The following is a 27,814-nucleotide window of genomic DNA, read 5'->3' as shown; positions in this document are numbered from 1 at the left end:
CCTCTGCCCCCGCGACAAGACCTCAACGCCCCTGACCTCTATATTCCCAGTGAGTCTTTGACCGGGCTGCGGGATGTGGAGGGACTTGAGATACCAATGAGGAGAGGTTCATGTGTTGATTCAGCATCTGCTCTTGGTGCTTGTGTGTGGTGGTCACTAGACACCAGGTAGACAGCAGGGTGGCCAGTAAGGAGCTTCCTTGGTGTGCCTTCAGTGACCTCAGGGTACACCTTCTGACACCTTCTTCCCTCCTGACTTGGACTGTGTCCCTCCCAGCCTGAAGCCTTGGATTTAGACCTGGCCCTGAACCTTCTAGCTGTGGGGCCTCAGGCTGGCTTTCACTCTTCTGTAAAACAGAAATAACAGCAGTGCCTACTGCAAAAGATTGTTATGGAGACGCCGTGAGGTGACGTGCACTCAGCACAGCACCTGGCCCATAGGAAGTGTGCAGTAAATAGTAGCTGTTATCACCATTGGTACTCGTCCCCCGAGGCCTGCTAAAACATCCCTTCCCTTCTGAGTTCCCAAACTGCTCATTCACATGGCACAGTCAGGCTGCCCACACTTTGCTGTGGCTGACTCCTCTCTGTTCTGTGAGTGCCCAGGCCAGCCCTCAGAGGAGCTGCCGGGAGGGCAGCTAGCCAGCCCAGGTGCCCCAGGAGGGACATGGGTTTTTCTTCCATCCTTCGTTCCACTTCCCTCTCAGGACCACTGAGTAAGTTGGGAACTCCATTCTCATTTTACATGGTGAAGCCAAGGCTCAGATTTGAGTATCTGAAGTCACCAACTTACAGGTGGTGGAGCTGGTTTCTTGACTCCAGACACTGCCCTCTGGTGGGCACATCAGTTCCGGTGCTTCAAGGGATTAGAGGACAGGACTGATGAGTTAAAGCTCTGAAAGCCCAGCTCCCACTGGCTCTGAGCTTTTGTGAAAACAGTTAAACGTGGAGCGCTCTGCATTGGCAGGGTGGCCAGAGCTGTAGCTAGCACCAATGCCCAGACAGAATTTCTGGCTGCAGCGAGGTGATCTTCAGGGCCTGGACTCCAGGAACAGCCTGGGTAGTCCACCCAACCTGCACTTAGGCCCTATAGTCTTTCCTAAGATCAGTTTGGCCCCTGCTTGTGGGCCTAGGATGAGCAATAGCCTTGACCAGTGATGTAGTTTCTGAGATGCAGCAGGAAACTTTGGTGAGTTTCCTAGCCAGGGACAGGGTAGCAGGTGGCTTGGTGATCCTGAGAAAAGGACCAGCTGGCATTTACATAGGGGGAGTGGGCTGAGCTGGGAAAGGCATTCCAGGCAGGGCATTGAGGGGCTGAATGTGAAGGTTGGCCAGGTTGGGATATGCAGGGAAGGAAATATGAGGGGGAGATAGGGGTGTCAGTGGCCTCGCATGCCTAGCTGGGGAGGGGCTCTGGTTGAGGAAACCAGGCTGATGGCATCTCTCTGGCTCTTGGCAGCAATGGCCTTCATCACCTATGTGTTGCTGGCTGGGATGGCACTGGGCATTCAGAAAAGGTCAGTGCCAACCTCTTCCCCATTCCTGTTCTTCTCCACAGCATCCTAGGGGATCTGTGCCAGGTTCCAAACCCACTCCCAGCCCAGTCTCACCCCTGCCACAGGATGGCTGGTTCTCAATTTCCCCCGCCCCACCCCCACATGGCCACAGGTTCTCCCCAGAGGTGCTGGGTTTGTGTGCAAGCACAGCACTGGTGTGGGTCGTGCTGGAGGTGCTAGCCCTGCTCCTGGGCGTCTACCTGGCCACCGTGCGTAGTGACCTGAGCACCTTCCACCTGCTGGCCTACAGCGGCTACAAATATGTCGGGTGAGCACCTGGGAGCCAGGTGGGAGGCTGGCCTTGGGAGGGCTCTGTGGCCCTGGGTTCCTGGCCTGCATAGCCATATCCTGGAATAGTGACCCTGCACGTGTCTCTGCCCCTCTCTCGGCCTCTATCTCCTCTATTATAGAGGACCCAGCTGTTTCCAGCAGTCTCTTCAGGAACTGTGTAGTAGTGTTCAGGAGGTTGGGAATGTAGTCAGTTACCCTGGGAACACAGGGGAGAAGGACCTCGAGCTCGGGTGGTGAAGGAGGCCTCAGATCTAGGTCCTGACCTGAGTCTCGGGCCTTCCAGATTCATTCTGAGTCTAGGTCCCTGTGGGGGCAAACTAGGGGTAAAAGGTCCTGAGTGGTGGTGGGTGGGGTCTATGCTGGGCTCTGGGCCCTGGCTGGTGGGGTCAGTCTCAGGCCTGGAGCCTTGGGGGGGTCTCCAGCCTTCTCCTCATTCCCGGCCCTGCAGGATGATCCTCAGTGTGCTCACAGGGCTGCTCTTCGGCAGTGATGGCTACTACGTGGCACTCGCCTGGACTTCGTCTGCACTCATGTACTTCATTGTGAGTCTAGGCTGCCTCTGCCCCTCTTCCCCAGGTCAGAGCTGGGGATGAGTCCTCCCCCCACCCCCTCTTCCACTCAGCTTCAGCTCTGCTTTCTTCCAGGCACGTTCTTTGCGAACAGCAGCCCTGGGCCCTGATGGCATGGGGGCTCCGGCCGCTCGGCAGCGTCTCCAGCTCTACCTGACTCTGGGAGCTGCAGCCTTCCAGCCCCTCATCATATACTGGCTGACCTTCCACCTGGTCCGGTGACCCCTGGCCCCTGCTGGCACTGACTTTTCCATACATTGAAGATTTGATTTCTTTGATTTTGTTTGACCCTTGTTTCTGGGGCCTGAGGGGGAGTTGCTGGTACCTCTGGGCCTCTGCAGTGTCCCGGGGAACAGGTTTGGGACTGTCCAGAAGACAGCTATTTGTCTGTGTCTGGGAAAGTGACAATGGAAGGGGGCAGCTGCCAAGGAGACCTCAAAGGCCTCTGATCTATCTGGGGTGAACCTAGCTGTGCTGGAGGTTTAGCTCAGGGCTGTCCCTTATACAGTCCCTTTGCACCATCTCTTCAAGCCTTTCAGGAACAGAATTGGGGCCCATGTGTTTGCAGTAGTTTATTCTTATTTGTCACAAATGGCCGGGGAGGGGGTGCTGGACTCCTCCAGGCAACATAGAAAATAGGTCCAAGAGACAGGGTGGGCTGGGGTTGGAGCAAGTGGGGACAGGAAGGAGTCTGGGGGAGGGGAGAGGGCAGACTAAGGGTGGGACTGCCCCCCTGCTGAGCCTGCTCATTCTGGGTGTGGGTACCCCCCCACCTGCAGGGGGAGCCTCAGAGTGGGATCAAGGGAGGTGGCCCAGAACTTCCAGGGTCAAGCCCTGCCCCTTGGCAGGGCCCAAGGTCCCCCCTGAAATGGACAAGGCCGGAGGTTCTACCCTTTCCAGGACTGACTGCCATGCCCACAGGCTGGCAGAGGAGCTCCTGCCCTATGTAGAGCTCTGCCCAGCCCTAGTCCAAGGGGATTGGGCTCTGAAGGCGGGAGGTCCCCGCAGCAGCAGTTTGGGGGGGTGAAGAGGAGGCTGGGGGCACCAGTGCCCCTTCCCTCCCCAGGGCGGAGGCCTCTGTGGCCGAGGAGCAGGGCTGGGGGTGCACAGGCGTCCGGTCCGTTCTGGGCTCGCTCCCTGGCCGGCTGCCCCCTTAGAAACTCACCAGTGTATAAACCATACTGTGGGAAGACAAGGCAGTAAGCCGAGTCCTGAGCGGGCCCAGCAACTGGCTGCCTACCCTGTCACACCCTGGGTTGCTCTCAGTCCTCAAGGGCAAAGGGCAGGAACTTAGAGCCCAACCATTCCTGGGATTGAAGGCATGGTGCCTGGAGCATCCCTCCCTGACTGCTGTGGGCAGGGCCTCACCTGTACAGGTAATAGAAGAAGGAGAGCAGGTAGAAGGCGAGTTTGCACCAGGACTCCTTCTGGCAGTAGTTGAGGATGTCAGCGTTCATGATGGAGACTGCATCATACATGACCTCAGAGCCATCCGCAGGGCGATGGAAGTACCTGGGGCGAGGGAGGGGCCTGAGTGCCCGCCATCCAGGCTCCCACCCCCTCCTGCCCCTGCTCCCCATCTCAGCCTCCCTGAGGCAGCTGCTTCCCTCACCTCCAGAGGTGGTAGAAGAGGAGGGGAATGTTGAGGCCCAGGGTCACCCACTCTGCCGCACACAGAAACATCAGACAGAAGAGGCCGTGGATGGAATATTCTGGGACCACCAGCTGGAGAGTGAGGGTAAGAGGTCAGTGGCCAGGTGCCAGGACAAACCCAAGTTTCAAGGGCATGGAGGGGAGCTGGGCTTTGGAAACTGCCCGCCCGCCATGACCTCTGGGAACTGAAAGGGCCTCTAGCCTCCCACTCCCTCCCAGGTAGCAGAGCAGATCAAACAGGCTGCAGAGGAGGGTCACAGAAAGCGGGGCTGAGTTGGGCTAGGAGCTTCCTGCCCCAACCCTGACACTGACCTTCCTCAGGAGGCAGCAGATACGTTCGATGTTTTTTAAACGCTCGCGCTGTAGGGGGAGGAAAAAGCCGCGATGGGGACAGGGGCGGTGGAGGCGCAGGCGTCGGGATGGCCTTCCACCCTCCCCTACTTCTGCGACGCCCTGCGCATGGCCGCCAGAGGGCCCCAGAGCAGTCTCTGTAGGTTCGGCTGGCAGGGAAGCAGCCGCACCATCCCCATGGCAACCGTCACCATGGAGGGACCTTCACCCGCGTCACCACGGCAACGGCACAGAGCCTGGCAACGGCTGCCCCACCAGGAGCAACCCGAGCCCTGAGCCCGCGCCAGGTGTTTTCTGGGGGTGGGAACAGAGAGAGGAAGGGGCAAGGCAGCCGGTCCACTTCCCCCCACCACACCCCCCCCCCCCGTCTTCCCATCCCCCCTTAGCCCACAACAGATGGAAAGACAGACGGACGGACACACCTCGGCACAGCACATGTATCACTTACTGCCCGCGCTGGGTTCCCCTGGTCGATGGGGTTCTTGAAGTCGGTCCTCAGCTCGTCAAAGGCTATGATCTAGGGGAGGGGTGTGTGCCTGTCAAGGTTGGAGCAGCTACTTATGGCCCCCCACCCGTCCTTCTGTGGGTCAGTAATTCATACATGGGGCCATACCAGATGGAGCTTGCTGCAAAGGTGGAGAAACTGAGGCCTGGGGGGGGGGCAGGGCCTGGCTCAAAGTCACACAATAGTCTGGAATGAGCCCTAGTGATGCCCAATACAGGCCATGTCCGCGATGCCTCCATCCAAAACGCCCAGAGGCCTGGGACACAGCCCCTGCCCGGGCAGAACCCCGAGCTTGGGAGAACTGTGACTACATTCCAGGGTGATCAGGGCTGCAGGGCACAGGGAGAGCCTAAAGTGGGTGCCTGACCCAGTAAGGGGGTGATGTGGGGTTCCAGCTGAACTGAATAGGTGTTTGGTGAACAAATGGGAGGGAGTGTCTCAGCAGGAACAGCAGGTTCAAAGGCAGAGGGCTGAGAGAATATTCAGGAAGCTACAGATTCCACAGGGCTAGAATGAAAGTGTGAGGCGAATGGGAAGAAATAAAATAGTGAAAGATGGGCTGGAGAGGTCGGCAGAGCCACACATGTGCCTTGCGAGGCTGGGCCCGATGATTGGACTTTAACATGAAAGTAATGGGGCGCCATTGAGGAGTATGATGCAGCAGAGTGGGGTGGTCAGGTTGGTGCAGAATTGATGGAGCAGGAATTACAAACTGGCTAGGAGTTCCAGCCAAGACCTACATGATGCTTCCTCTATGCCAGCAGGCTTTCTGTCTGAATTCATTTGATGCCTGCAACAACCTGATGTAGGTATTATCATTTCTGTTTTACAAATGAGGAAACTTGAGACAGAGTTAAGTGACTAGTCCAAGGCCACACAGTTAGTTGGTGGCAAGCTAGGGTTCTAACTGAGACTCTAGAGTTAAAATCCTTAACCACTTTATCATACTCAGGACAGACCAATGAAGAGACTGTTAAGAGTGTTTCCTTGATGGTGATCTGAGTGAAGAGAGTGGCAGTGGGGATGTAGAGGTGTGGATGGATTCCAGAGCTATTTAGAAGCCAGGCTCCAGAGGGCTTGAATAGCAAGGGAGTGGAGGCAGAGGGGCCCAAGGTGCTTTTGGGTGTTAGCGCACCTGGTGGGGCAGTATCCTCACTGGGATGGCGAACTTGGGGGGAGCAGGTGTTTGAGGGGACAGACCTGGGGGAACTGGCATGGGATGAAGGCTGGCAGAGGAGCCTTCTGGGGTCCCTTCCCCTCAGCAGCAGCCTTGCCATGCCCTAGCAGCCGACCCCAGATGGCTGGGAGGGAGAGAACATGGGCTTCCTGGAGGGAGATGGGACCATCTGGAGCAGCACCCCCAACTCCCTATTGACTCTGGGCAGCCACCTGCCTGCCAGACACAGCAACAGGGTCCAGCAGGGAGTGGAAGGGTGCTGTCTGTCTGCCCCAGAGCTGGCACCACCAGCAGGAGGCGGGTGTCTCGCCTCCCACCCCCTAGGCTGCCTGGCGCTGACTCAGCCTCCTGGAACAAACAATCCCCCAGGGTGACAGCTGACACGCGTCACTCACCATCAGGGTTGCCTAGCGACCAGTTGGGCCTGGGCTCAGGGTGTAGGGTAGGTCGGGGGTCCTGCCCTGGAAGGTTCTAGTTCTTACCAATTTGGATTGAGGACCACACCTCCTGTCCCTACCCTACGCCTTGAGCAGGCCCTGCTCTGGGCACTGTAACGTACACACTACAAGCCCATTTTACCAACCAGGAAACAAAACTCAGAATGAGGGACTTGCTAAGATCACCCAGCTAGATAGCTGAGCCAATACAACGTCTGACACATAGTAGGTGCTCAATAAATATTTGTGGAGAAAGCTTGGGCCCTTTCTCCCAGCTTGGGAGCCCCACAGGGCAAAGCCTGAATCTTACTACCCTTGACCTCCCCAAAGCTGCCCAGAACTGGTTCTCAGGAAGCATGGATGCAAGTTAGTTGGATGGAGGACTTCTCTGAGGACCCACTAAGGACAGGGACCCCCCTCACATAGGGACTGTGGGAGGCCTCTGGATAGGGAGGGGCCCACAAGGGGTTTCTTGAATTCCAGGAGCCTTTCTCCCAGGAGCTGGTTAGCTCTGTGTGCCCAGCCTCAGTTCCTTCCAGTCCTCAGGACCCCAGCCCTCCCCTGCTCCTACCCCATAGGACGGTCAAAGGCTCAGATGAAATAGGAGACTCAGAGAGATCAAGATGGATCCAGGGGGAATGGAGGGAGGGAAAGAGAACAGAGAAAGGGGGAGGGGAAAGATAAAGCAACGGAGAGACCCAGAGAGAGAGAAAGACAAAGCCGGGGAGAGGGAGGGCTGGAGATGGAGTGTGTGTGTGAAGGTGCCTGGGGGGCTCACTCCTCACACAGGAGAGACAGTCTGAGTCCATGGAGTTCTGATGTAAGAGACAGGCAGCGGGGGCCGCAGGGGATGGCAAAGGAGAGACTGGTCAAGAGCCGGGGAGGACCACCGAGCAGGCAGGCAGCAGGTCCCAGGAAAAGCAAGGAGAGAGGAAGTGGGGAGACCAGGAAAGAATCAGGTGAGACAATGGGGAGGAAGTGAGAAGAACGAAGGAAGGGGGAACAGGGAAGGACTTGAAGGAGGTAAAGGGACCCCCAGAGGGGGAAAAGATCGGGGAGGCGTGTACTAGAAGTGCCAGCAGAGGATGCCGAGTTGAGTGGGCCCGGGCTGCGGTGGGTCAGCTGTGGGAGGGGATCAAGTGGGGGCCGAGGAGGGACAGAGGTGGAGAGAGGGCAGTGAGGGGGGCTGAAGGCCCCAGTGAGCTGAAGGCTGACTGATAGTTCAGTATTGAGAGGAAGGGAGCCAGGCAGGGGCACCACTGAGAGGGCCCCAGAGAGGGGGAGAGGGACCCTCTCTAAGGAGGGCAATGAGGGTAAAGGAGTGAGAAGTGGAGATTCTCAAGGGCCAGGTGTGAGGCTGGGCCAGAGAGAATGGAACAGAACACCAGACAAAGGGGAAAGCGGGGGCGGGAAGAGGAGGGAAGCTGGAAAGTGGGGAGGAAACCTGGTGGGGGGAAGCCCTCACAGGAGGGGTAGGGAAACCCAAGGTGAGCTGGTGGTGGGGGGCAGGTCTCTGGGGCTGCTTAGAGCCAATCACTGCTGGGTCAGGGAGGGGGTTGGAAGGGAAAGGGTTAATGGGCTCTGCGATCTGTGGGTCCTGTAAACAGATGCAGTTGCCATAGCAACCAGCTCCATCACTCTGGCTGGAAAAACCCACAAAGGGGGGGCGAGCAGACAGACAAACTGCTGGACGGAAACGGGGGCAACTGGATGGTGGTGGGGGGGGTAGGAGCATAAAGAAGCAAGAACCCCAGAATTCCACCCCACATCCCAAGGCTGCTTGGGCAAGAGAAGGGGGTCAGGGACTGACTGACATACCCACAGAGAGGCGGGGGTGGTGGAGGAAGGGGGGCCTCCCTGCGAAGGAAGCCGACGGTGGGGGTGTTAATGGGGGCCAACAGAAGCCAGACGATAGGGGAGAGCGGAGAGGAGTCTCCAAGTTTCCCCGGGCCCTGAGACCATCCATCCTCGGGGCCCCTTCCGCTCCGTGCGCCCCATGCCCCCACCCAGCCCCCAGCCCCAGCCCCTGCCCGGCCTTACGTGCCAGATGACAAAGAAGATGAGGGAGGCGCACAGCACCAGGGTGAGCATGTAGCAGAACGCGGCGAAGGTGAACGCCATGGCCCCCGCCCCAGGCGGCGGCCCGGGGGGCGCCAGCGCGGGGCCCGGGCGCAAGCGGACGCCCCCCCGGCCCGCGCTTAGGGCCGGCCGGGCATGGCCCGCAGGGCTCGGGGGACGCTGGCGGCGTGGCCGGGGCCGGGGCCGCGGGGCCGCGGGGCGCAGGCCGGTGGGCTCAGGCGGCGTGTCCGCTGCCGACTGCCCGGGCCCCGATCGCTCATCCTGCGATCCCTCGCCCGCGGCTCCCTCTCCAGCCCGCGAAGCCGGCGGGGCGGAGCCGGGGGCGGGGCCGCGTGCCAGCGGCCTCGGGCGGGGCTGGGTCTCGGTGAGCCCGGCCGCCTGTCAGACCTGGCCCGGGTGCCACCACCCACCCAACCTCAGGGACACGTAGGCAGGGACGCCCATCTCTGCCTCTTCCGCCCCTCCGCCCGCCCACCGTGGCACACAGGAACCCACCACAGCCACAACCACACTAGGTCCCCTCGGATCAGCACACACCCCTGCTCTCACCCTCGGGTCTCACCCACAGTCGGGAGGCTATACTAAGAGGTCTTAAGTGTGAAGCACTTGTCACTGTACACTTGTCACTTCCGAAGGGGCAGAAACACCTGGCTTGAAGCCAGTGAAACCAGAGGGGGTGAACCAGAGGCCTCGAAGGTATGTGGGCCAGGCCCAATGGGGCAAGATGTCTGGGGCCCCCAGCTGTTGCCCAACTTCACATCCTGGCTGTGTGCCTGGGCAGGTGTTGGTGCACCAGGTACTCGCTGATGGCCGCCTGCCTGCCTCCTTCACTGCTGGAACCGTGTTGGGGGCCCTGGGGAGACCACAGAAGCACAAGCACGCAGCTCTCCAGGCTTCGGGAAGTGGGTCAAGGACTTTGAACAGCAACCCTTGGACACAGCCCAAGCCAAGACCCCTGTGCGCCCATCAAGCCCAGGGCTCCAGTTCCATCCCCCACCTCCAGGCGGCTCCCATCACAGACCACACTCAGCCACCACAACTTCCTTGCAAAAACCCTCAGCTCACCGGAGGGCCAGTGGAAATTTATTTTGTCCTTTCTGTCTTTTCCCCAAGTGGCTTTTCCTTGCAAAATGCCTGACATGACACCAGAGGGGAACCTGGGGGTGTGGGGGGCACCCCAAGGGGCAACCCAGAGGTTTAAATACAAGCTGGAAGGCAGGGCACAGGTGGGACAGGCGAGAGAGACAGCACAAGGGGCATGGCTTCTCAGGTAGAGACCAAAGGTGTGGTTTTTTTTTTTTTTGCAGGAAGAAGCTATGTCAAGGGGCCAGGGGCTAGGATCCTGGGTGGGAGGGGGTGAGCAGAGAGGCCCCCAACCCTGGGTTGCACCCACCTTCCCCAGAGGAGAAGTAGCAACAGAGGATGAGGATCTGCCCTGGTAAACTCCAAGGAAGGGGGAGAAAAAGCCGGATGCGCTGCCTCAGAGAAACGGAGGAGGGCTGGCAGAGTGAGGGTTAAGGCTGGTGCCTGGCCTCTGGCACCGTGAGCCTTCCACCTCCGCCTGCCTTGGGGACAAAGGGGCACGGTGGGCAGGCAGCACATGGGCCTGGCACTTGCAGGGCAGGGGGTGGCAAGAGCAGGCTCCCTCTAGGCGTAAGACACAGGCCCAGCTCGGCTGCCCGCCCACCTGCCCTAGATGTGCTCAGACCTCACTGCGGCTGGACAGTTGGAGCTGTGAGTGTGGGAGGGGCGGGAGGAGAGGTAGGGAGGAGGGGAAAGGGTGGGCTGTCGGGGCCCTGCAGCCCCCATGCCCGTCCTGAGGTCTGCTCCCCCGGTCCTATTCTTGGCCCCAGGCACTGACTTCAGCTGGGGCAGTAGAGGCCAGGGAGGCCCTCAGCTCTTGGGGAAGGGATGGGTGGAGGAGAAAAGAAGGGGAAGGGGAGAAACCCACTGCAGCATCCATGGGAGGTGGGGGAGGGAGACAGACGAAGCCCTCATCCCAAAGAAAAATGTATGGTAGGGTCTTTTAAAGTTACCTAGAGGCAGCAGCACAGCAAGCCCCCACCCCCACCCCAGCCACAGGCCCTGGTGTCCTCCCTTGGGGGCCCTGGCAGAACCAAGGCTCAGGGTGGCAGGCAGATGGGCCAGAGGGAGATGAGGAGCCCAGGACACCGCAAAGCCGCAGACTCAAATGCCCTGGGAGGGGGAGGCACCTTCTGCCCCCTCTAGGGCATCATCTGGAGAAGGTGCCCCTCCTGTCCCACCCCATGTGCCCCTTCTAGCAACAGCCGCTACTAGCTGGCTTCACAGGGGTGCTGTCGATCTTGAGGTTGGGCCGCTCACCCCCCGTGGCAGCCCCAGGCCCCATCCGCTTTTTTATTTCAGCAGCCATGGTCATGAACGCCTGCTCAACATTGGTAGCGTTCTTGGCACTGGTCTCCAGGAAGGGGATGCCCAGAGAGTCTGCAAACTCCTGCCAAGGGGAGAGGAGAGAAGAGGGAAGCAAGGGGTGAGAGGCAGTCAATGCCAGCGCACCCTGGGAGGCCCAGCCCAGCCCTGCTCACCTTGGCGGTGGTGTTATCCACCACTTTCTTGGTGGTGAGGTCGCTCTTGTTGCCCACCAGGAGCTTATTGACACTCTCACTGGCATAGCGGTCGATCTCCTGTAGCCACTGCTTCACGTTGGCATAGGACTCCTAGAACAGCCAGGGTCAAAAGTTACTTTGCTCTCAACTCCCACGCCTATCCTAGGCTTGGAGAGCAAGGGCTTTGAAGGGAAGGGGCGGCCCTGGGTCCTGAGAGGAACAGGAACCCTGGTCTCAGGGACCCACAGGAAGCACTTCCCTCCAGGCTTAGCTCTCCTCCCTGCCTTCCTCCATCTGAGACCCCCAAAGCCAGCCCCAGCCCAGCCCTAGCTGTCTGCTGACAGCCATAACACCTACACAGCCTAGGCCTAAAGGCCTGCAGCTGCTCGCCTCTCTGTGAGACAAAAAAAAGGTTCAACCACATGTGGGGAGCAAATGACATCAGAAGAGAGACCAGAAGAGACAGAGACAGAGGGCAACAGGTTAGCAGAAATAAAATTTTCACAGTGGCCTTAAGAGTCCCTTTAAGGTTTGAAGTCTTAGAGCCCATTGGCAGGTGAAGGGTCCTCGCAGCGGAGACCCTGGCCTATGAGGGAGACAGGTATCCTGGAAACAGAGTCTAACATTCCTCCTACTTCTGGCACCAACAGCCTCCTTACTGAGTTCTCCTGGCAACTTGCCATTCCCCACCCCCCACCCCTGGCATGTGGGAAAGGACAGAACTCTCAGGTTGTGCTAGAGCTGGAGCCACTTTCCCCTCATAGGGGCCAGAGGCCTGGGGATAGATATCACCAGGGTTCAAACTTACACCTCCTGCCATGTCCCAGGCTGGGCCCTGTGTTGGGCATTGGGGACAAAGAAGGGAATGATAACTGGGCCCTTCCCTAAAGTACTTGGGAGAGGGAGGACTAGACCAGGACACACACGATGGCAAGACAGGGTAATGAGCGCTGCAGGGATAGAGGCAGGAGCTGTGGCACTCCAGGACCACTTCTGCCTGGGAGGCTCAGCTGACCTACACCTGCAGGGAGAAGCTGGCCTTGCATGAAAGCAAGTGAAGGGGCGGGGAAAGATGCAAGGGGAGGAGACGACATATGCTAGATCACAGAATGAGAGGGGTATGATGTCTTTGGAAAGTGGGGAGAAGCTGAATGTTGCTGGGACAGGCCCTGAGCAGGGAAGGAGAGGGCGAGGAGGAAGGCCAGTGAGTGGAGGGGTTTAGCCTGGCTGTGCCTTTGACTACTAGGAGCCAGCAGTGGTTTTCTTAGGAAGGAGTGTCAGGAGCACACCTGTGTTCTGCGACGATAGTCCTGGAAGCAGTATAGAGGCCAGATCAGAGCGGCAAAAAGATGGAGACCAACTGGGAGGTGGCTGGAATAATCCAGGGAAGAGAGGCTGTGCCCTGAGCCAGGGATTGAGGCAGGGAAGAGCACAGGGTCCAGTGAGACCATCATGGGTGAAGCCCAGGCTCTGCTATTCATTGTGTGACCCTAGATATGTCACCTGACCTGAGCCTCAGTTTCCTCACTTCTATAAAACAGTACCTCCCAGTGGGGTTGTGGTGAGCATGAGATAATGAATGTAGGCCTGAGTCATAACAAGCGCTTAATTAGAAGGAGCTATTATCCCATCACTGCTATTATTAGGGAGAGACAGATTTGAGAGAGACGATGGGGACGACAGAGGGGACCTCGGACCCTGGTTGGGGGAGGGAAGAGTTTTCTGGTCAGGCTAACAGGGATCCAAGAGCTAGTTCAGGGAGAGGTGGTGAGGCCAGAGCTGGATACACTGAGTTCCGTAGATGGTCTGGAGCTCAGGAGAGGCTGTCTGGGAGCAGGAAAGGTGTGCTTGAAAGCAAAGAACCCTGGATTCAAACACTGGCTTTGCCTTTCCTGGCTGTGAGACCATGGGCAAGTTACTTAACACCTCTTCAAGCGTCTTTTCTCCCCAGGAAAATGGGGACCCCACTCCTTAGTCCACTGGGTAATGCTGTGAAGATAAGAATGCAGACAAAAAGTACCCACGGGACGCAGGACACAGATCTACAGTGAGAGCTGTTTAGAAGTAGGTATCACAGAATATCAGACAGCAGCCAAACCACAAAGTGGCCAAAACTGTGCAGGGAGAGTCAGGAGGGGGCTTGGGGCAAGGTCAGGAAGCACAAACTATGGGGTTATGGGGACAGTACAGGATGAACCAATAAAAAGCCACTGAAAAGAGAATCTAATGCACCAGGAGCTGGGAGAGCTACAGATAGTCAACTTTTTAAGGATAGGAAAGAGAACAGAGTTAAAAGCCACGAGAGGTCAATCTGGGCGAGAACTGGAATGAGGTCACAGTATTTGGCATTCAGAGGTCCTTGGTGACCTTTGTCTGAGTGGAGCACAGTTCACCCACAGCTTGTCCAGGAGGTACCACCACAAGTCCCTGGTGAGCCGAAGAGCCCAGCTGCCCCTCAGACAGGGACTCCTCCTGGCCTGAAGCTGAAGGAAGCATCTCCATGTCCCCAGAACCTGGTCCCCACTAAGCAACAAGGTTTGGCAGAAAGAACAAAGTAGGTAGAATCAGTAGACGTAGGCTTTCTGTCTGCCACGTGACCAGATGCAGGACTCTGAGCTGGTCTCTTCACTACTCTGACCCATCTCACCTGTGAAATGGGAACACAATGCAGACCTCTAGACTGTTACAACATCAAAAGACTGTGACAGGTTCTGTCAACTGTAAGGTATGCTGGGACTATTTCTGGTTGTTAACATCACATTGCTGCCAAAGACATGTGACTAATGCTGCCACAACAGACACGGGCTCCCAGACCTCTGCTCACACTGGGCCCAGAGTGCAGGGCTCCCTCGCTTCCTTGCCTAAGGCTCTCTAATTGCTTCTCTAGTGTTTTCACACAGGAAGCCATGGTCCAGCACAGCAACCAATCAACTGACTAAACCTTTTCAAAACATAGGTACCTCGAAGGGCTAAAATAAGGTGGCAGGTTTGGAGGGGAAGGATGAGGCCTGGCTCTGCCAAGACCCTGCAGCAGGGCCTTGGGAAGATCTGTTTCTGCACTATTTCCCCCTTGGTGAAATGAGTCCAAGTCCAGTCTTCTTTCCATGCCACATCAGGAAGAGAGGATGGGAAGGGTAAAAAGAAGCCAGAGTCAAAGACCTGAGGCTGAGAAAGCAGAGCTGGGGAAGGTGAGCCCAGGAGTACCTGGTCAGTGACGTCGTACACCACAATGATGCCATGAGCCCCCCGGTAGTAGCTGGAAGTGATGGTCCGGAACCGCTCCTGACCAGCTGTGTCCCACTATAAGACAGCATGAGAGAAGGGCAGGTCAGCCCTGGGCTCCATGCCCAGAGCCCCTCCCCTTCCATGGTGGATGCCTCTGCATCAGGGACTTTGGGAAGAGCAACACTCACGATCTGAAGTTTGATGGTTTTGCCATCCAGCTCAATGGTTCGGATCTTGAAGTCCACCCCGATGGTGCTGATGTAGCTCTCTGTGTATGTGTCATCCTGGAAGATCGGGGGCCAGTGAGATGGCCTGAGCGAACAGACCAGAGGCCCAACTGGAAAACCTCCCTCAAGTTTCCTGCCCCAGCAAAGTTCCTAACTGCACCCAATTTGCCAGCCATGTGCCCTTGTTCAGTCAGTTATATTGCTGGCAGGTCCTGCAACTTCATCCTTGGTCCCCCAGGTCTTGCAACTACTGTGCTCTGGGTTGCCCCTTCTCCCTCCGGCCACCAGCCAGAAACCCAGATGAATGTATGGGAGACTTCTTACTCACAGCAAACCGCAGGAGCAGGCATGACTTGCCCACGCCCGAGTCACCAATCAAAAGCAGCTTAAACAGGTAGTCACTAGAGAGAAAGGACGGGAAGGTGTGAGGGAAGGTAGGGAGCCCACTGCCATCACCCTGGAGTCATAGCTGTAGCAGTCTCCCACACTGAGGCATGCCTCAGTTCAGAGTACTAAGGTGACCCACAAGTCCTGGGAGGGGGAGAGCAGATCACCCCCTATAACACAGATGGCCCAAAGGCCTGAGTATGAATTCCCACTTTACCGAGAAGGAAACTGAGGCACAAAGAGGGACATGACTTGCTGAGATCACAAAAAGTTAGGTGACAGAGCTGGGTATCCTACCCTGATTCCTGACAGACTCCTTAGTCTGGAGTCCAGTAGGGACTATTTAGGGAACCTGCCTGTACTGTGTACCTGTCTTGGCAGGGGAGGCCCCAGAAATGGAAGCCAGAGCCCAGCCTAGAGCTTGTTAAGTGACTATGTAAAGAGTGTGGTATGAAGCCTCTAAGAAGAGGTCGCAATAATAATAGACAGCAGTTAAAATTACTGAGTTCCTACTTGTGCCCAGCCCTGTGCTACGTATTCCAAGCGCTTCCTCTCACTTAAGTCCAGTGAAGTGGGTTGCTATTCCCAAAAAATGAGGAAACCAGAGTTCGGAGAAGGGAAGTGACTTGCCCTAAGTTACATAGCTGTTAACTTTAAGACTGGAAACCAGGTTTAACTCCAAAGTCTCAGCGAGAGCCTGGCGGTTCCATTCTCTAATCCCCCTTATAATCCAGCTCAGAACCTCACCCTTCCCCAAGGAAACCTGAGGCTGGATCTGGAGGAGAAAAAGGAAGTGGCAGAGGAGGAAGAAGATAACTGACACTTGGGGAAAACAGTCAATGAGAAGTCTGGGACAGAGATGTGGGCCACCTACCCCTAGGGGGAGTGACCAGAAGGAGAGGCTGAGGAAAAGAATCCCACTGGAAGTGGGGGAAGCGAATGCTACATTCATCTAAACTTCACCAACAGTGTGACAGCCAAGGGAAGGGGTGTGACGGTGGCGCTGAGGGCTGCGCAAATATACGGAGAGGGCGGGAAGGGGCCGGTCGCTGGAGCGGCAGGGCAGCTAGACTCAGGCAGGGGGAAAGCAGCAGCGGGAGGACCAGCGGCAGCGCCTCGAGGCCTCCCGCGTCTAACCAGCCCCTGGGCGAGCCCCAGGAACCGGATTCCGGGAGAATAGGACGAGCAGAAGGATTTCCGACGCGACCTAAAGGGCCCGAGTCTGGACCGAGGCCAAGAACCATCTGGTGAGGTACCCATAACGCTGAGACCGTTGTCAGCACCCAGATCGCCACTTCCAACCAGGTGGGGAAACTGAGGCCTGGAGAGGCCAGGGCTGCGGGTTCAACTGACCCATACGGCCTGGTAGGGCCAGTCCCTCCGGCTCCAAGTGGTGCCCCCGGCTGCAAGAACTCGGGGTGTGGAGCAGGGGTCCTGGGGCCCCCAGGGGAGGGGCAGGACCCGGATGTGAGGGGGGGAGGTCAGCGGAAGAGGGACCCGGATGTGGGGGCGCCGCGCAGTCCTGACCCGGGCCGGACAACCTCGGTAAGCATACAGCCCTGTATTCGGGATCGAGGCTACGCCGGACGGCGCGGGCGGGGCTCACTCACTATTCGGGGTTCATGGCGGCAGCGGCGGCCCGCTCGGTCGCTCCCAGTCGGCTCTGCTCCGCCTCCCGTTCCAAGATGGTGGCCGCTCCGCCCCAGAGGCCCCGCCCGCGACGCGCAGCCGCAAACGGTCCCGACTGGGACCTCGCCGCGTTGCTTCTCGGAACTTGTAGTCTCCATAGATTGTCCAACACCCCCCGCTGCGCAGGCGTAAGCCGGGGAGCCGAGCCTTCTAGCCTCTCCCCATCACCACCACGCATTGCTTTTTGGGGCTTGTAGTTCACTCTAGACACACCTGGGCTTGAGGACCAGGCGCGCGGGAGCCTCATGGCGTCCCGAGTAGGAAGCGCTATTTAGGGCTGGGGTTGACTTTTCACAGAGGCAGTTATCCCTACCCTCCCGCCTCCCGGAGTTGTATCAGTAAAAGTTTATTTATCCAGGGTTCTTCGGGTGCTGGCGTTCCCAACTCACAGCCACAGGCCCCAGAGGAAGATGTCGTCATCCACATTTTATAGATAGGAAAATCGAGTTTTGGTAACTCGCTCAAGGTCTCACAGGTTAGTAAGGGGCAGAGCTCAATCAAAGCCCGCAGTCTCTAAAACCTCAGAGATGAAAACTGTTAGATCCCGAACCTGGGGGCCCCCAAACAATTACGGGATAGGAGCAGAATATCTGGGCGAGGGATTAGACGTGAGCAACCTCCCCCCCCCCCCATTCATTCGCAGCCTTTCCCGACCCACCCCAAACCTAGACGCTGGGAGCCCTGGGCCTCAGCCCCAAAACAAGCCTGGCTCAGATTCAAACCATCTTTATTTCTACAGCAACATTTGAAAATAGAGAGCAACCACCTCACCCCACAACTGGGGCAGCTCCTGCCACAGTGGGGACATCACTGTCCCTCGAGAGAAGCTGCAGGCGTGGGAGGCGTGGCTGGATGGCTCGACAGGCAGTGCCTGGGCGGGGTCGAACAGGAGGGGCAGTGCATAAGGCCGGGATGCAGGGCAGAGCCCAGCGGTGAGGGGACGGGTAAAGGGAGGGTTCTCCATCCTGGGGCATGGGGCAATGGCGGGGCAGGACGCACCCCTAAGAGTACAGGAGGAGCGCGACAAGGCCCAGGGAACCCAAGGAGAGATCCCCGAGATGTGTTGTGGAGCCTGGGAGATACCACCGCGCGGAATGGGGGTGATTAAGGCCTGGGCGGTACCACTAGAGAAGGACGGGGTGAGGGGAGGCCCAGGCAGTACCATGGACTGAGGGGAGGGGCGCGGCCAATAACTTATTTCTCTATATACAGAAGCAACGGCCGGGGGAAGACAGGGGTGCTGACAGGAGGGCAGGTGCTTAGTGTTCTTGGCTCCAGGGTCAGGGGATGGTGGGCAACTGAGTCTACCTGGAAGACCCCAGCCAGCTTCTCTCACTGGCCCTGAACCTAGGGAAGAGGGGGCCCTGCTGGAAGGAATAAATAAGGGGTAGAGCTGGAGCCGGCAGGCCCAGCCTCCAGGGCTCAGGCTGAGATGACTAGGGAGGAGGTTACCCTGAGATTGAACAGAAAAGACAGGAGTTCTTGGGAGACACAGGCAATACAAGCAGCAGGCCCATGCGCAGGGCTGGGGATGGGGGCAGTGCCCCAGGGGGAGGCTCTGGCGACCGGTCTGCCCCTTCAGTATTAGCCCACCAGGGAGCTTCTTCGGGAGAGGTCCATGGAGCTGGAGCTGAGGGTGCGGCTGTCAGAGAGGCCTGTGCCTCCAGGCTGTGGGCAGAGGGGGCAGGTGGCTTAGCCTCCTGCTGCTGCCAGTCGGCTTACTTGGCCCCAAGGGGAAGGGGTGTGGCCAGCAAGAATCTCTAAGCCCCACTCATGCCCCGCCCCAGTACTTGACACTCCTGCCCACCTCCATAGTGACTGTGTAAGCACTGGCCACTTGCATATCCACCCAGGCAGGGGCTGGGTTTCCCTAATTTGTCTCCCCAGTGTCCAGCCCAAAGCCAGGCCTGGGACAGAGACAGGAAATGCTGCTGGATGAAGACATGCTTGAGAAACTCCACAGGTACACAGGACATTTAAGCTTCCAGCCCTGGGGCCTGGGCCTCCACCCACCATACCTGGGCTTGCTCTTCCACACTCTTGTTGAGGAAGTTGAGAGAACTGGCCCGCTTCATCCTGAGGGAAACGAAGGCAGGATGTGCCCATGGTGGTATGGGGGAGGATGGGAAAGGGGGTCAGGTTGGGGTTGGGAGGGAGGGTGATGAGAGGGGAACAACAGATTTGGTGGGTGGTGAAGCTGGACAGAGATGAGGGAGTTCACCCTGGGTCAGGAGCTCATTTGAGGTCATTGGGTGGGTTCCTGAGGCTCACCCTGGGTGGTAGGCTTATTGGGGCAGAGGCTGACCTGGGGTTAGGGGGTTCCTGGGGGCCACCACCCTGCAGCTTCTTCACCAGCATCTCACTGCTGCGCCTCAGAGCATCTCGGAGCTTCCCAAAGGAGCCGCTGCGCCGCAAGGAGCCACTGCCATCCTGTGGGGTGGACAGGTTTGTCTCTGTCATGCTGGCTACACAGCCTCCTGGCCCGCCCCAACCCCTAGACTCACCCCGCTCCACTCAGCTGCAGGCCCTGCCTCCTCAAGGTCAGACTCAGACCGAGCCCCAGCACCCCCGGCCACATCTCGGCTGCCACGGCGGTCTCCCCGCCCACCACTGCCATCTTTCAGCAATTCCACCACCTTGGTCTGGCTTGCAGGGTCCAGGCCCTAAGGAAGTAGAGGGCACATTAGGTGGAGCAACAAGTTCTGATTGGAAAACACAGGACCAACCAGGTCCCTGCCCCAGCCCTCATGCCTGTTGCCCCACCTGCTTGCGGCTGCGGCTGGCACAGTCTTCCAGTGTGTGTGCAGCTTCTAGCTTGCCCTGGCGCCGGTACAGGGCCCCCAAGCTGCGCAGGGTAGTGTTGACTGTAGGGCTGTGGACAGGACAGCAGCACAGTCTCAAATTCTGTGTTCTCCAGGAACCAGGGCCTATCCTGGCATCCAGCCCATACTGGGCTGTAAGAAACCATTCAGCCAACCAGGATTGCACCCCTCCTAGGTGTCAAGCCCTGTGCTAGGAGGCCCAGCTGCACTCTCCTTTCTTGGAATCACCCCAGGGCTGGGGACCTGGCCCCAGGACCCTAAGTGGGATATTGCCACTAGGACTAAAAGCTGGGAGACCCAAGCCCTGGCTGGGTAGCTCAGTTGGTTAGAGTGTCGTCCTGATATGCCAAGGTTGATTCAATCCCCAGTCAGGGCACATACACAAATCAACCAATGAATGCATAAAGAAGTGAAACAAATTGATGTTTCTCTCTCCTCCCCTCCCTCCCTCCCTCCCTTCCCCACCTCTCCCTCCCTCCCTCCCTCCCTCCCTCCCTCCCTCCCTCCCTCCTTCTCCCTTCCATTTCTCTAAAAATCAATAAATAAAAATTAAAGAAAAAAAAAAGCTGGGAGACCCAAGAATGAAATCATCAAGCTTCCCCAGTACCGAAAGCCATTTTGGATAGGTGGCCTGTGAGCCAGGCCTTAAAAGACAAGCTGAGAGAGAAGAGGTGTGGTCCTGGGGGTTAGCAGTATGAATTGTGCAGCCCAGCCACAGCCCCCACCCAGGATACTGTTTCTCTGCTACCTACTCTACCACCAGCCCCACCGTCCTCACCTGTCTACTTTACAGGCCTTGTACCAGCTGCCATATTCCCCATAGGCGGTGCTATCCTGGCGCTTATCCTGGGGGAAAGAACAGTCAGGGGAGGTGGGAAGAGAAGGCCCTCCCCTCTACACACCCCAGCTTCACCCTCCTTCCCTGGACACCCACCCCAGCCCTGCCCCACAGTGCTTGCTACCTTGCTCTCCTCCCGCTCCTCTGCATGCATCCAGATGGGCTTGTTGTCCCCTGGGGAGAGAAAGGGGCTGTCACCAGCCTCCCACATAGGCCTCTCCTGGTTGAGCTGAACATAGAACTGGGGTCTGGGGGTGGTAGCCAGGAAGGACCAGGGTTGGGCTTTCTTGAATGAATGAACAGATGACTGTGGCACAGGCTTGTGCTTGAGGGGCTTAGGGGAGCAGATCCTTAGACATCTCAGGCCCACAACCTAAGACATGTCTGAGCCTGAATGATGGACCAGGTTGAAGGATCCCAGAGCAGGAAATGACTGACCATCAGGGGCCAGAGGTAGCTTCTTGGAGGAGATGACATTTGGGCTGGGCCTTCATGGTAAGCAGAAGTTGCCCAATAGAGAATGGGGGAAGACTGGGCCAAAGGCATGGGGTATGCAAAAGCTGTGCATGGCACAGGCAGGGCACAGGAGGTGTGTGTACATGCTCACGTGTGCACACGAGTGCTGGGGACCAATCAGACCCCAGGCACCAGGGCGTGCCTGGCTGCTGTGGGGGTTGATGGCTGAGTGAGCCTGCGCTGCGTGAGGTGGGGGCACATGGCAGCCATAGACTCACCATTGACAGAGCCAAACTCCTTTTCATGAGCACGAGTGAGGATCTCCTTGTACAGGGTCTCTGCATCCTGGTACTTGCCCTGCTTCAGGTAGCAGGAGGCCTGGAGGGCCAGAGGAAAAGCAGGATGCAGGGAGCTGAGCCTTTCCCTCCCCCCACCCCCCCGCTTCTTCCCTCCCTCTTTGCTGCAGCCCCTCCTAGTCCAGGGTACCAGGTTGTTCTTGGTCTTGGCCACATTGGGATCATCAGGCCCGAGGCGTGTGGCATAGATCTCCAGTGCCCGGCGGTAGTAGTATTCTACCTCCTCAGCTTTGCCCTGGTTCTGGCACAGCAGCGCCAGGTTGCTCAGCTGCTTGGCCACATCTGGATGAAATTTTCCCAGGACCTGGATGGGAGCGGGAGCCAGTAGCTGGGCTCAGTGCCGGCCTAGGCCCCCTGCCTGGCCTGCCCACCCCTGCCTGCTCCCACCTTCTCCCGGATCTCCAGTGCCCGCTTGCACAGAGGCTCAGCCTCCTTGTACTTGCCCCGCTTGCCGTACAGAACTGCCAGGTTGTTTAGTGTTGCAGCCACCTGGGGAGTTGGAGAATGAACGGAGGCTCAGTGACCCAGGGCCCTGCTGGGCAGGGCTCTGGGGCCTGGGAGCTGCAGAGAGCAGTGGCAGCCCCCCCTCCACCCAGCCTCACTCACAGCGGGGTGGTCCTTGCCCAGTGTCTTCTCACGAATGGCCAAGGCATCGTTGAGCAGATGAGCAGCCTCTTTGTACTTGTTCTGGTCCCTGGGGGTAGGTAGAAGTATGGTGATGGTATCCTCCATCCCAGGCCGTTCCTTTAGTGGTCTGAGATTCCTTGGTCACTCCTGTATTTACTGAGTGGGCATGATTATAATCCAGTGCGAGGGAAGACCTGGTCAGCCCCTGCCCTCAAGGAGCTCAGGGGACTTTGGGTAATTCACTCACAACTCACTAGGCCATACAGTGCTGGGGTACGAGGCAGACTCCCCGAGATCCCACCCCTACCGCCTATGCCCAATGCACCATGCTCTGTATTCCCCAGTGTCTTTGCACCCTTTCTGCCAGGGAAACCGTTTCCAATCCTCTCAAGTTCTGGGAGGACTCACCTTTCACCAAAGACCCTACTCAAGCCACGGTGCCTAGAGAAGTTGTGCCAACTCCCTGGTGCTCCAGGAGTCCTCATGTGCTGCCTTTTTCTGGGTTATTTCCAAGCCTTTCTCCTCCACTAGACTGAGGCTTACTCACATCTGTAGCCCAGGCCCATGCAGGCCCAGGCACCCTGTGGGCTCAGCCCCCCCTCTGGGCACAAGCTCCTCTTTCTGCTGCCCAACTGCTGGGAGAAGCCCAGGTCCTGGCCCATGGTAGGCACCGAGGGTTTGTGAGCCAGGGCTGGAGCCTTCAGGAAGCGTGCAGGGACTGCCATGGATGCCTGTGCCCAGGGAAGCCTCACCGATAGACCAGCGCCAGGATGTTCAGCATGGTGGCCACGTCGGGGTGGTCATGGCCTGACGTCTTCTCCAGGTCTTCGAGTGCCTGCTTGCAGAGTGGCACGGCCACCTCATAGCGGCCCTGTGAGGCATACTGGATCACCAGGTTGTGCAGAGTGCGGAGCCGGGCTGGGATTTCATAGCCCCCATGCTGGGCTGCCACATCCCCTCCTCCAGGGCTGGGGGCTGCAAGGCCAAGGGCAGGAGCTCAGATGTACCTAACTGTCCCCCTGGGCTGGCCTGGATATGCCACACATGACTTTAACTCACCTGACATGTGGCACCGGGCAAGTTACTATTTTGCCTCAGAATCCCTATCTGTAGAGTGGGTCTAGTCACCCCCAGAAAGAGTGGGTAATGTCCCAGTTGCAGTATTTCAAGCTGTGTCCTAGAGATAACTACCGGACCTCAGAACCTCAGCCTCCTCTGCTGCAGAAGGCAGGCTCTGATGTGCACTCGGCACTATCAATGAGGCGAGCACTGGCCCAGGACTCAGCACTGCACATGTGCCCTCCTTTAACTCTCACAAAGGCTCAGAGAGAAAACAACTCTACCAGTGGTCGCAGAGCAATTAGTGGCACAGCAGGACTTGAACCCAGGCCTGGCTGCTCCAAAGCTCTGAACTGTAGTGCCTGCTTCTCACAGAGCTTGGGGAGAAGAGAGAAGCAACATGGAACACCTGCCCTTTAAGCTCTAACATGCTGGGATGTGAGGATCAGAAATGAGGCAGGAAAGAACATGGCATCCACTTGATTCCCCATTTCTAGCAACCTCTGGGTCCCAAGGATCAAGAATTTGTTCAGCCCTCTCTGCCCCACTCCCAGAACCAGCTGTCCCTGCGCACCTGGGCTCTGCTCCTCCTCGTTGGGGAACAGGTCATCCAGAGAGTCTTTGGGGACCTCCCCCTTCTCCTCCTGGGCAGGAAGACAGGATGAGCATCAGGGAAGAAAGTGCGCGGTAGCCCAAGTGTCAGGGGCTGGGTGGGAGCTGAGGGTGTTCCATTCTGCCCCCTCCCGGCCCCCCTGCCTGCTGGCCTTTCAGTGGCTGCGGTAGGACTCACGTTGGGGGAGGTGTCCTCATCTAGCTTTCGGATCTGGCTCATGAACAGCAAATGCTGCTTTTCCTCCTCGAGCTGGGCCACAGCCTGCTCACTGCGCTGCAGCTTCTGCTGCGTCCCTGCCAGCTCCTCTCGCAGCCACTGGTTCTCCTGTACCAGGCGCCGCACCTGAGCCCGCAACTTCTGCTTCTCCGACTCTACGGCCCCCAGGTGGCTTGACAGCGCCAGGATCACCTGTGGCAGCCAGCAGGATGTGGGTCAGAGCCCTGTCCACCTGCAGCCTGGACCTCCTGGGGAATTGGGGCCCAGTGAAGGGCTAGGCCCTGCCTGTGAGAAGCTGCAGGGCTGAGGGACTTGAAATTCTCCTCTCATCAAGGGAGTTTTCTCCCAAGGCCCCAAACAAACCATAGTCCAAGACCTGAATCCAGGAGGCTTGGGGATCCCCAACTCCTTCCTTCTGGGGTTAGAAGCCCTGGGCTCCTAGGCCGGTTTTGCTGGACTCTAAGAAAGTCTATTCCTTTTCCTGGACCTCTGGCCAGTCCTCTGCATTGGTGGTCCAGCTCCCACCTCATTGGGCTACTCATGAAGAGGACGAGTTGGGGTGCTGTGCTTTCCCCAAGATAGCCATTTTCTTCCTTTGTTTCTCCTGGGTGTTGTACTCAAACCTCAGCAGCCACAGCCACTAAACCACTGCCCCCTGCCCCAGGGCTGACACTTTCCCAAAGAACCTTGATGGATGACTGAAGACCCCAACCTGACTTCTGCCAAGGGTCCAGGTTAGCCCCTGCCCTTCTGCAGCTCCCAGGGAGGGACGGGGTGCATGTCCCAGCAGAAGGGCTCGGGAGCCACAGGGCAGGTAGAGACTGAGAAGCCTGACCTCAGCCTATCCTCTTCGCAACCTCTATGACTCCTTTCCTGAGCTTCCAGGCTCTTCCTGCCTCAGGGTCTTGCATAAGCTCTACCCTTTCTCCATCCTTCACGATCAGGGTCATTTCTGCAGAGAAGCCTCTTCTCTATTATGCCCCAGTGCCAGGAAAGCAGGGCCCTTTATCCCTCCATGCCATCCTGTTGCCCACCTGTGCCAATGCCTGCACACACGGGGAGGGGGCCCCCTGTGTGTTCACCTCTGCACCTGGCAGCCAACTGGCCAAGGAGCAGATGACAGACACACTGTCCCTCCAGAGGGCCAGGCAGTCTGGGGCCCTGCGCTTCCTAGTCGATTAGCAAACATCTAAATGACAAGTGTTTTCACAACCACTAACTTTTTAAAAAATTTCCCTAAACAGCCTGGAAGTATATATAGCAGATGGCATGATCCCTATTTTAAAGACAAGAGGATACCACCTGCTCAGGATTCATAGAGCCAGCCAGTGTCTCAGCCAAGATCTGAGGGGGCCAAGACTCTTTTCCCTGGAGCCTAACCCCTCCTCCATCCGCATATTGTCCTGGCAGCCCAACCTAAGAGGCCAAAACAGAACCCCTAATCATGCAGGCTCTCATCCCCTTAACCTGCTCTAACCGCAAACCTGGGAGTTACCCCGTCCTCTCTCTCACACCACTCCCAGGTCCTCCTGCACCCACCTCCAGAACATCTATAGCTGGTCCCCTTCTCTCCACCCTCATGGCCACTCCTTCAGTCCAAGCCACCATTCTCATTTGAATTCCAGCAGTGGCTTCCTACCTCCTACCTGCCTCCATCCTTGACCCACTATAGCTCATTCTCCATATCTCAGCCCGAGGGAGACTTTACAACCTAAGTCATACTGTGTCCCTTGACTACTTTAAGCCCTCCAAAGGCTTCCCAATTTCCTGAGAATAAGACCCAAAGTAATAAGCACAGTGTGATCCGACTCCTGCCTTCCCCATAGGCCTCTTCAGTCACTCTCTCCTTCTCCATGAAGCTCCAGTCACATAGGTATGTTCTCTGCAAGATCTTTCCTACCTCAGGACCTTGGCACATGCAACCTTACCCTCCTCCCTTTTCTGGAGACTAGTTCATTTCTTCCTTCAGGTCTTGGTTTAAGTGTCATTTCCTCAGAAGTCCTGCCTGACCAATAGATAAAGACTTCCCACTTAAAGCTATTACAAGATCTTGTTCTTTTCTTTGGAGAACTTATCACAGTGTATAACAAATGTACGTGTGTTTCTGTCTTCCTAGTGGTCTAGGGCAGGACTCTTGTCTGCATCCCTGGCACCTAACATACTGCCTGGCACACAGTAGGTTTTGGTAACTTACCTGTTAATGAATATATAGAAGAATTAATTTGGGAGGGCGGGTCTTAAGGACTTTCTGTTTTTCTATGCCTTTCTGAATTTGCTACCTAGCAGAGAGGCTAGGAACAAGGTTCTGTGTGGGGGCTAAACAATGATCAGGCTTCTCCTGGGGCAAGGTCCCACTGGGGTCTCCAAAGCCCATTCATTTCTTCAACGGACATTTCCTGGGGCCCTTCCATGGAGCTCCAGGGGAGGGATGGTTCCCTGTTCAGATTCTGCTCCTACATTGCCAGAATTCCTCTGGAAGATTCCAACCCTCTCTTCTGTGACCTCCCACCTCAGCACTCCAGACAGACCTACCTGGGCCTCCCCCAGTCCCAGCTCGATGGCCTCCAGGGAGCGGCGTAGGAGGACACAGCGTTCCTGTGAGCCTGGCTCAGCCTCGCCGGCTTCAGGAGCGACCAAGGGAGCGAGAAGGGCACGATGCTCCCCGCGCAGGGTCTCCAGCCCTTGGATGACGGCTTTGGTGCCCAGCACGATCTCATCCTGGCTCAGCTTCTCCTCTCGCGGAAGCACCATCGTGGCCATGGCCTTGCCACCTGTGAAGGCGAGGGGGCGGGCAGGCGGGTGCCGGGCCTGGGGCCGCAGCGCTGTCAGCCCCGGATTAGGTAAACACCTCCCGTCCCCCGGTACCTGGGTCCCCGGGGTGCCCCCTCCTCTAGCCGGCAGTCCTGCGCTCGGCCTACAGGGGGCGCGCCTGGCTCTGCTGGGCCCGGGAGACGCAATGCGGTGAGGCCGGTGAGGCTGGACCCAGATTCGGCCCACACCACCGGCTCAGGCCGGCCTAGGCGGCCCAACTCGGGGCTTTCTCGGGGGCCTCTCTTAGCCAGGTCAGGGCACCGGAGGGCGGTCCTACGAGAGTCGTGGGGGCTCACTCCCAGGCGGGAGCACCCGGCCTCTCCGGGAGATCCGGCCCCAGCCCCTCAGGCAGCCCCATCCCTAACAGGCAGGCCGGGCCACAGTGCCCCTCGGCTCGGTCAGCCCGACCCTAGGAGACCTTCCCTAAAAGAGCTGGGATCTCGGGTTCTCCGTCACCCTAGGCCCCGCCCACGACGACCCTCCCCATAGGCCGGCGCTACGCCCGGCGAACACCTCCCCTGACAAGGCCCAAGGCCGCGCCCCCTCCGCGAGGGTGGGCCCGGCCCTAGCCCAGGCCGCGCCCGCGACGACCCCTCCCCTAGGCCGACCCAGAGCCCCGGCCCCGGCCCAATCGGCTCTCGCGGACCTTCTCCTCCTGCTTGGGCCCGCCTCCCGCAAGGGCCCCCGGCTCCCGCTCCCGCTCCCGCTCCGGCTCCGGCTCCGGCTCCGGCTCCCGCCCCGTTTCACTGGGACCGACTGCCGTGAAGGAGTCCCACCGCCTCCATCCCGCCGCCCTTCCCAACAGTCTCCGCGCCGCCTTAAAGGTGAAGCCGCTACCTCAGCGGCGTCGGAGGGGGCGAAACACGCTCTTCTCTGCCCGCTCGCTGCCTTAAAGGAGCGCGGAGCCCGGCTTGCTCCAGGCAAGGGGTGGGAGGGCGGGGGCGTGGCCACCGAGGTGGGGGCGTGGCCACGGGGCGGGCGCTGGCCCGGGGCGCCGGTTCCCACCAGCCGCCTCCGCGCACCTGCGGCCTCGTATTTCTCGGCGGTGAGCTGCGTGGAGGCCGCAGGAGCGTGGACAGGCTGCGGAGACTGAACCCGAACGCGCCCATGCCGCGGCCAGAGAGGACGGCGAGAGACCCTGAGGCACAAGGGGCCGGCCCGGAGCCCACGGCGAGGCTCTGGGCATTTATTGATATTGAGGGAGTTGCCGCTTTCTAAGCCGCGTGTCAGCTGCTTTGATGCCTTCAGCGGGTTAACTCACTGAATACTCGCAAAGACCCGACGAA

General features: G+C 58.3%; 4 protein-coding genes across 13 annotated transcripts in view; 1 reads left to right on the top strand and 3 right to left on the bottom strand.

The window, feature by feature from the left end:
* Positions 1-2,693, top strand: part of YIF1A (Yip1 interacting factor homolog A, membrane trafficking protein) — a 4,141-nt gene extending 1,448 nt beyond the window's left edge. The window contains exons 4-8 of the mRNA XM_081155508.1: positions 1-49; positions 1,459-1,516; positions 1,668-1,823; positions 2,295-2,388; positions 2,491-2,693. The exon at positions 1-49 is cut by the window's left edge and continues 30 nt beyond it. Coding sequence (XP_081011634.1) covers positions 1-49; positions 1,459-1,516; positions 1,668-1,823; positions 2,295-2,388; positions 2,491-2,637 — 504 coding nt within the window. The 3' untranslated portion in view covers positions 2,638-2,693. The remainder of the gene's footprint in view (positions 50-1,458; positions 1,517-1,667; positions 1,824-2,294; positions 2,389-2,490) is intronic.
* Positions 2,694-2,964: 271 nt separating this feature from the next.
* Positions 2,965-8,884, bottom strand: CNIH2 (cornichon family AMPA receptor auxiliary protein 2). Of its 2 annotated transcripts, none has more exons than XM_081155509.1 (6): positions 8,579-8,884; positions 4,868-4,936; positions 4,381-4,428; positions 4,028-4,140; positions 3,784-3,927; positions 2,965-3,596 (listed from the first exon to the last, which is right to left on the bottom strand). In XM_081155509.1, exons 1-6 carry the CDS (start codon positions 8,657-8,659, stop codon positions 3,569-3,571), a joined length of 483 nt encoding a protein of 160 aa, XP_081011635.1. In that variant the 5' UTR covers positions 8,660-8,884; the 3' UTR covers positions 2,965-3,568. The 2 variants fall into 2 exon arrangements, with proteins under 2 accessions (XP_081011635.1, XP_081011636.1); XM_081155510.1 differs by having other exon boundaries at positions 2,970-3,596; positions 4,842-4,936; positions 8,579-8,671.
* Positions 8,885-9,657: 773 nt separating this feature from the next.
* On the bottom strand, positions 9,658-16,760 carry RAB1B (RAB1B, member RAS oncogene family). Its single transcript, XM_081155507.1, has 6 exons — positions 16,652-16,760; positions 14,983-15,055; positions 14,616-14,711; positions 14,407-14,502; positions 11,182-11,313; positions 9,658-11,090 (listed from the first exon to the last, which is right to left on the bottom strand). Exons 1-6 carry the CDS (start codon positions 16,663-16,665, stop codon positions 10,896-10,898), a joined length of 606 nt encoding a protein of 201 aa, XP_081011633.1. The 5' UTR covers positions 16,666-16,760; the 3' UTR covers positions 9,658-10,895.
* Positions 16,761-17,440: 680 nt separating this feature from the next.
* On the bottom strand, positions 17,441-27,446 carry KLC2 (kinesin light chain 2). 9 transcript variants are annotated; one of them, XM_081152689.1, is made up of 17 exons: positions 27,175-27,419; positions 26,583-26,801; positions 26,250-26,488; positions 23,679-23,909; positions 23,463-23,532; positions 22,582-22,804; positions 21,809-21,896; positions 21,590-21,691; positions 21,333-21,506; positions 21,125-21,224; positions 20,515-20,564; positions 20,331-20,398; positions 19,494-19,602; positions 19,235-19,393; positions 19,036-19,160; positions 18,749-18,806; positions 17,441-18,398 (listed from the first exon to the last, which is right to left on the bottom strand). In XM_081152689.1, the coding sequence occupies exons 3-17, from the start codon at positions 26,475-26,477 to the stop codon at positions 18,315-18,317; spliced, it is 1,869 nt and encodes a 622-aa protein (XP_081008815.1). In that variant the 5' UTR covers positions 26,478-26,488; positions 26,583-26,801; positions 27,175-27,419; the 3' UTR covers positions 17,441-18,314. The 9 variants fall into 9 exon arrangements, with proteins under 9 accessions (XP_081008815.1, XP_081008817.1, XP_081008819.1 ...); XM_081152691.1 differs by having other exon boundaries at positions 27,366-27,419; XM_081152693.1 differs by lacking the exon at positions 26,583-26,801 and having other exon boundaries at positions 26,250-26,539; positions 27,366-27,446.
* Between the last annotated feature and the right edge of the window lie 368 nt (positions 27,447-27,814).

The sequence above is a fragment of the Miniopterus schreibersii genome, assembly GCF_964146895.1.
Source record: "Miniopterus schreibersii genome assembly, chromosome: 12".
Taxonomy (NCBI): Eukaryota; Metazoa; Chordata; class Mammalia; order Chiroptera; family Miniopteridae; genus Miniopterus; species Miniopterus schreibersii.
This window is presented reverse-complemented; position numbering and strand designations above follow the sequence as displayed.

Coding starts and splice junctions, on each gene's coding strand:
- CNIH2 (XM_081155509.1), bottom strand. CDS start 8,659: ATGGCGTTCACCTTCGCCGCGTTCTGCTACATGCTCACCCTGGTGCTG. Junction 4,937..8,578: donor TCTTCTTTGTCATCTGGCAC/GTAAGGCCGGGC, acceptor CCCCTCCCCTAG/ATCATAGCCTTTGACGAGCT. Junction 4,429..4,867: donor AGGGGAACCCAGCGCGGGCA/GTAAGTGATACA, acceptor CTCCCCCTACAG/CGCGAGCGTTTAAAAAACAT.
- RAB1B (XM_081155507.1), bottom strand. Junction 14,503..14,615: donor AAACCATCAAACTTCAGATC/GTGAGTGTTGCT, acceptor GCTGTCTTATAG/TGGGACACAGCTGGTCAGGA. Junction 11,314..14,406: donor TGTACGACGTCACTGACCAG/GTACTCCTGGGC, acceptor TGGCTGTTCTAG/GAGTCCTATGCCAACGTGAA.
- KLC2 (XM_081152693.1), bottom strand. CDS start 26,477: ATGGCCACGATGGTGCTTCCGCGAGAGGAGAAGCTGAGCCAGGATGAG. Junction 22,805..23,462: donor CGAGGAGGAGCAGAGCCCAG/GTGCGCAGGGAC, acceptor TTGGCCTTGCAG/CCCCCAGCCCTGGAGGAGGG. Junction 21,507..21,589: donor CACTGGAGATCCGGGAGAAG/GTGGGAGCAGGC, acceptor GCTCCCATCCAG/GTCCTGGGAAAATTTCATCC.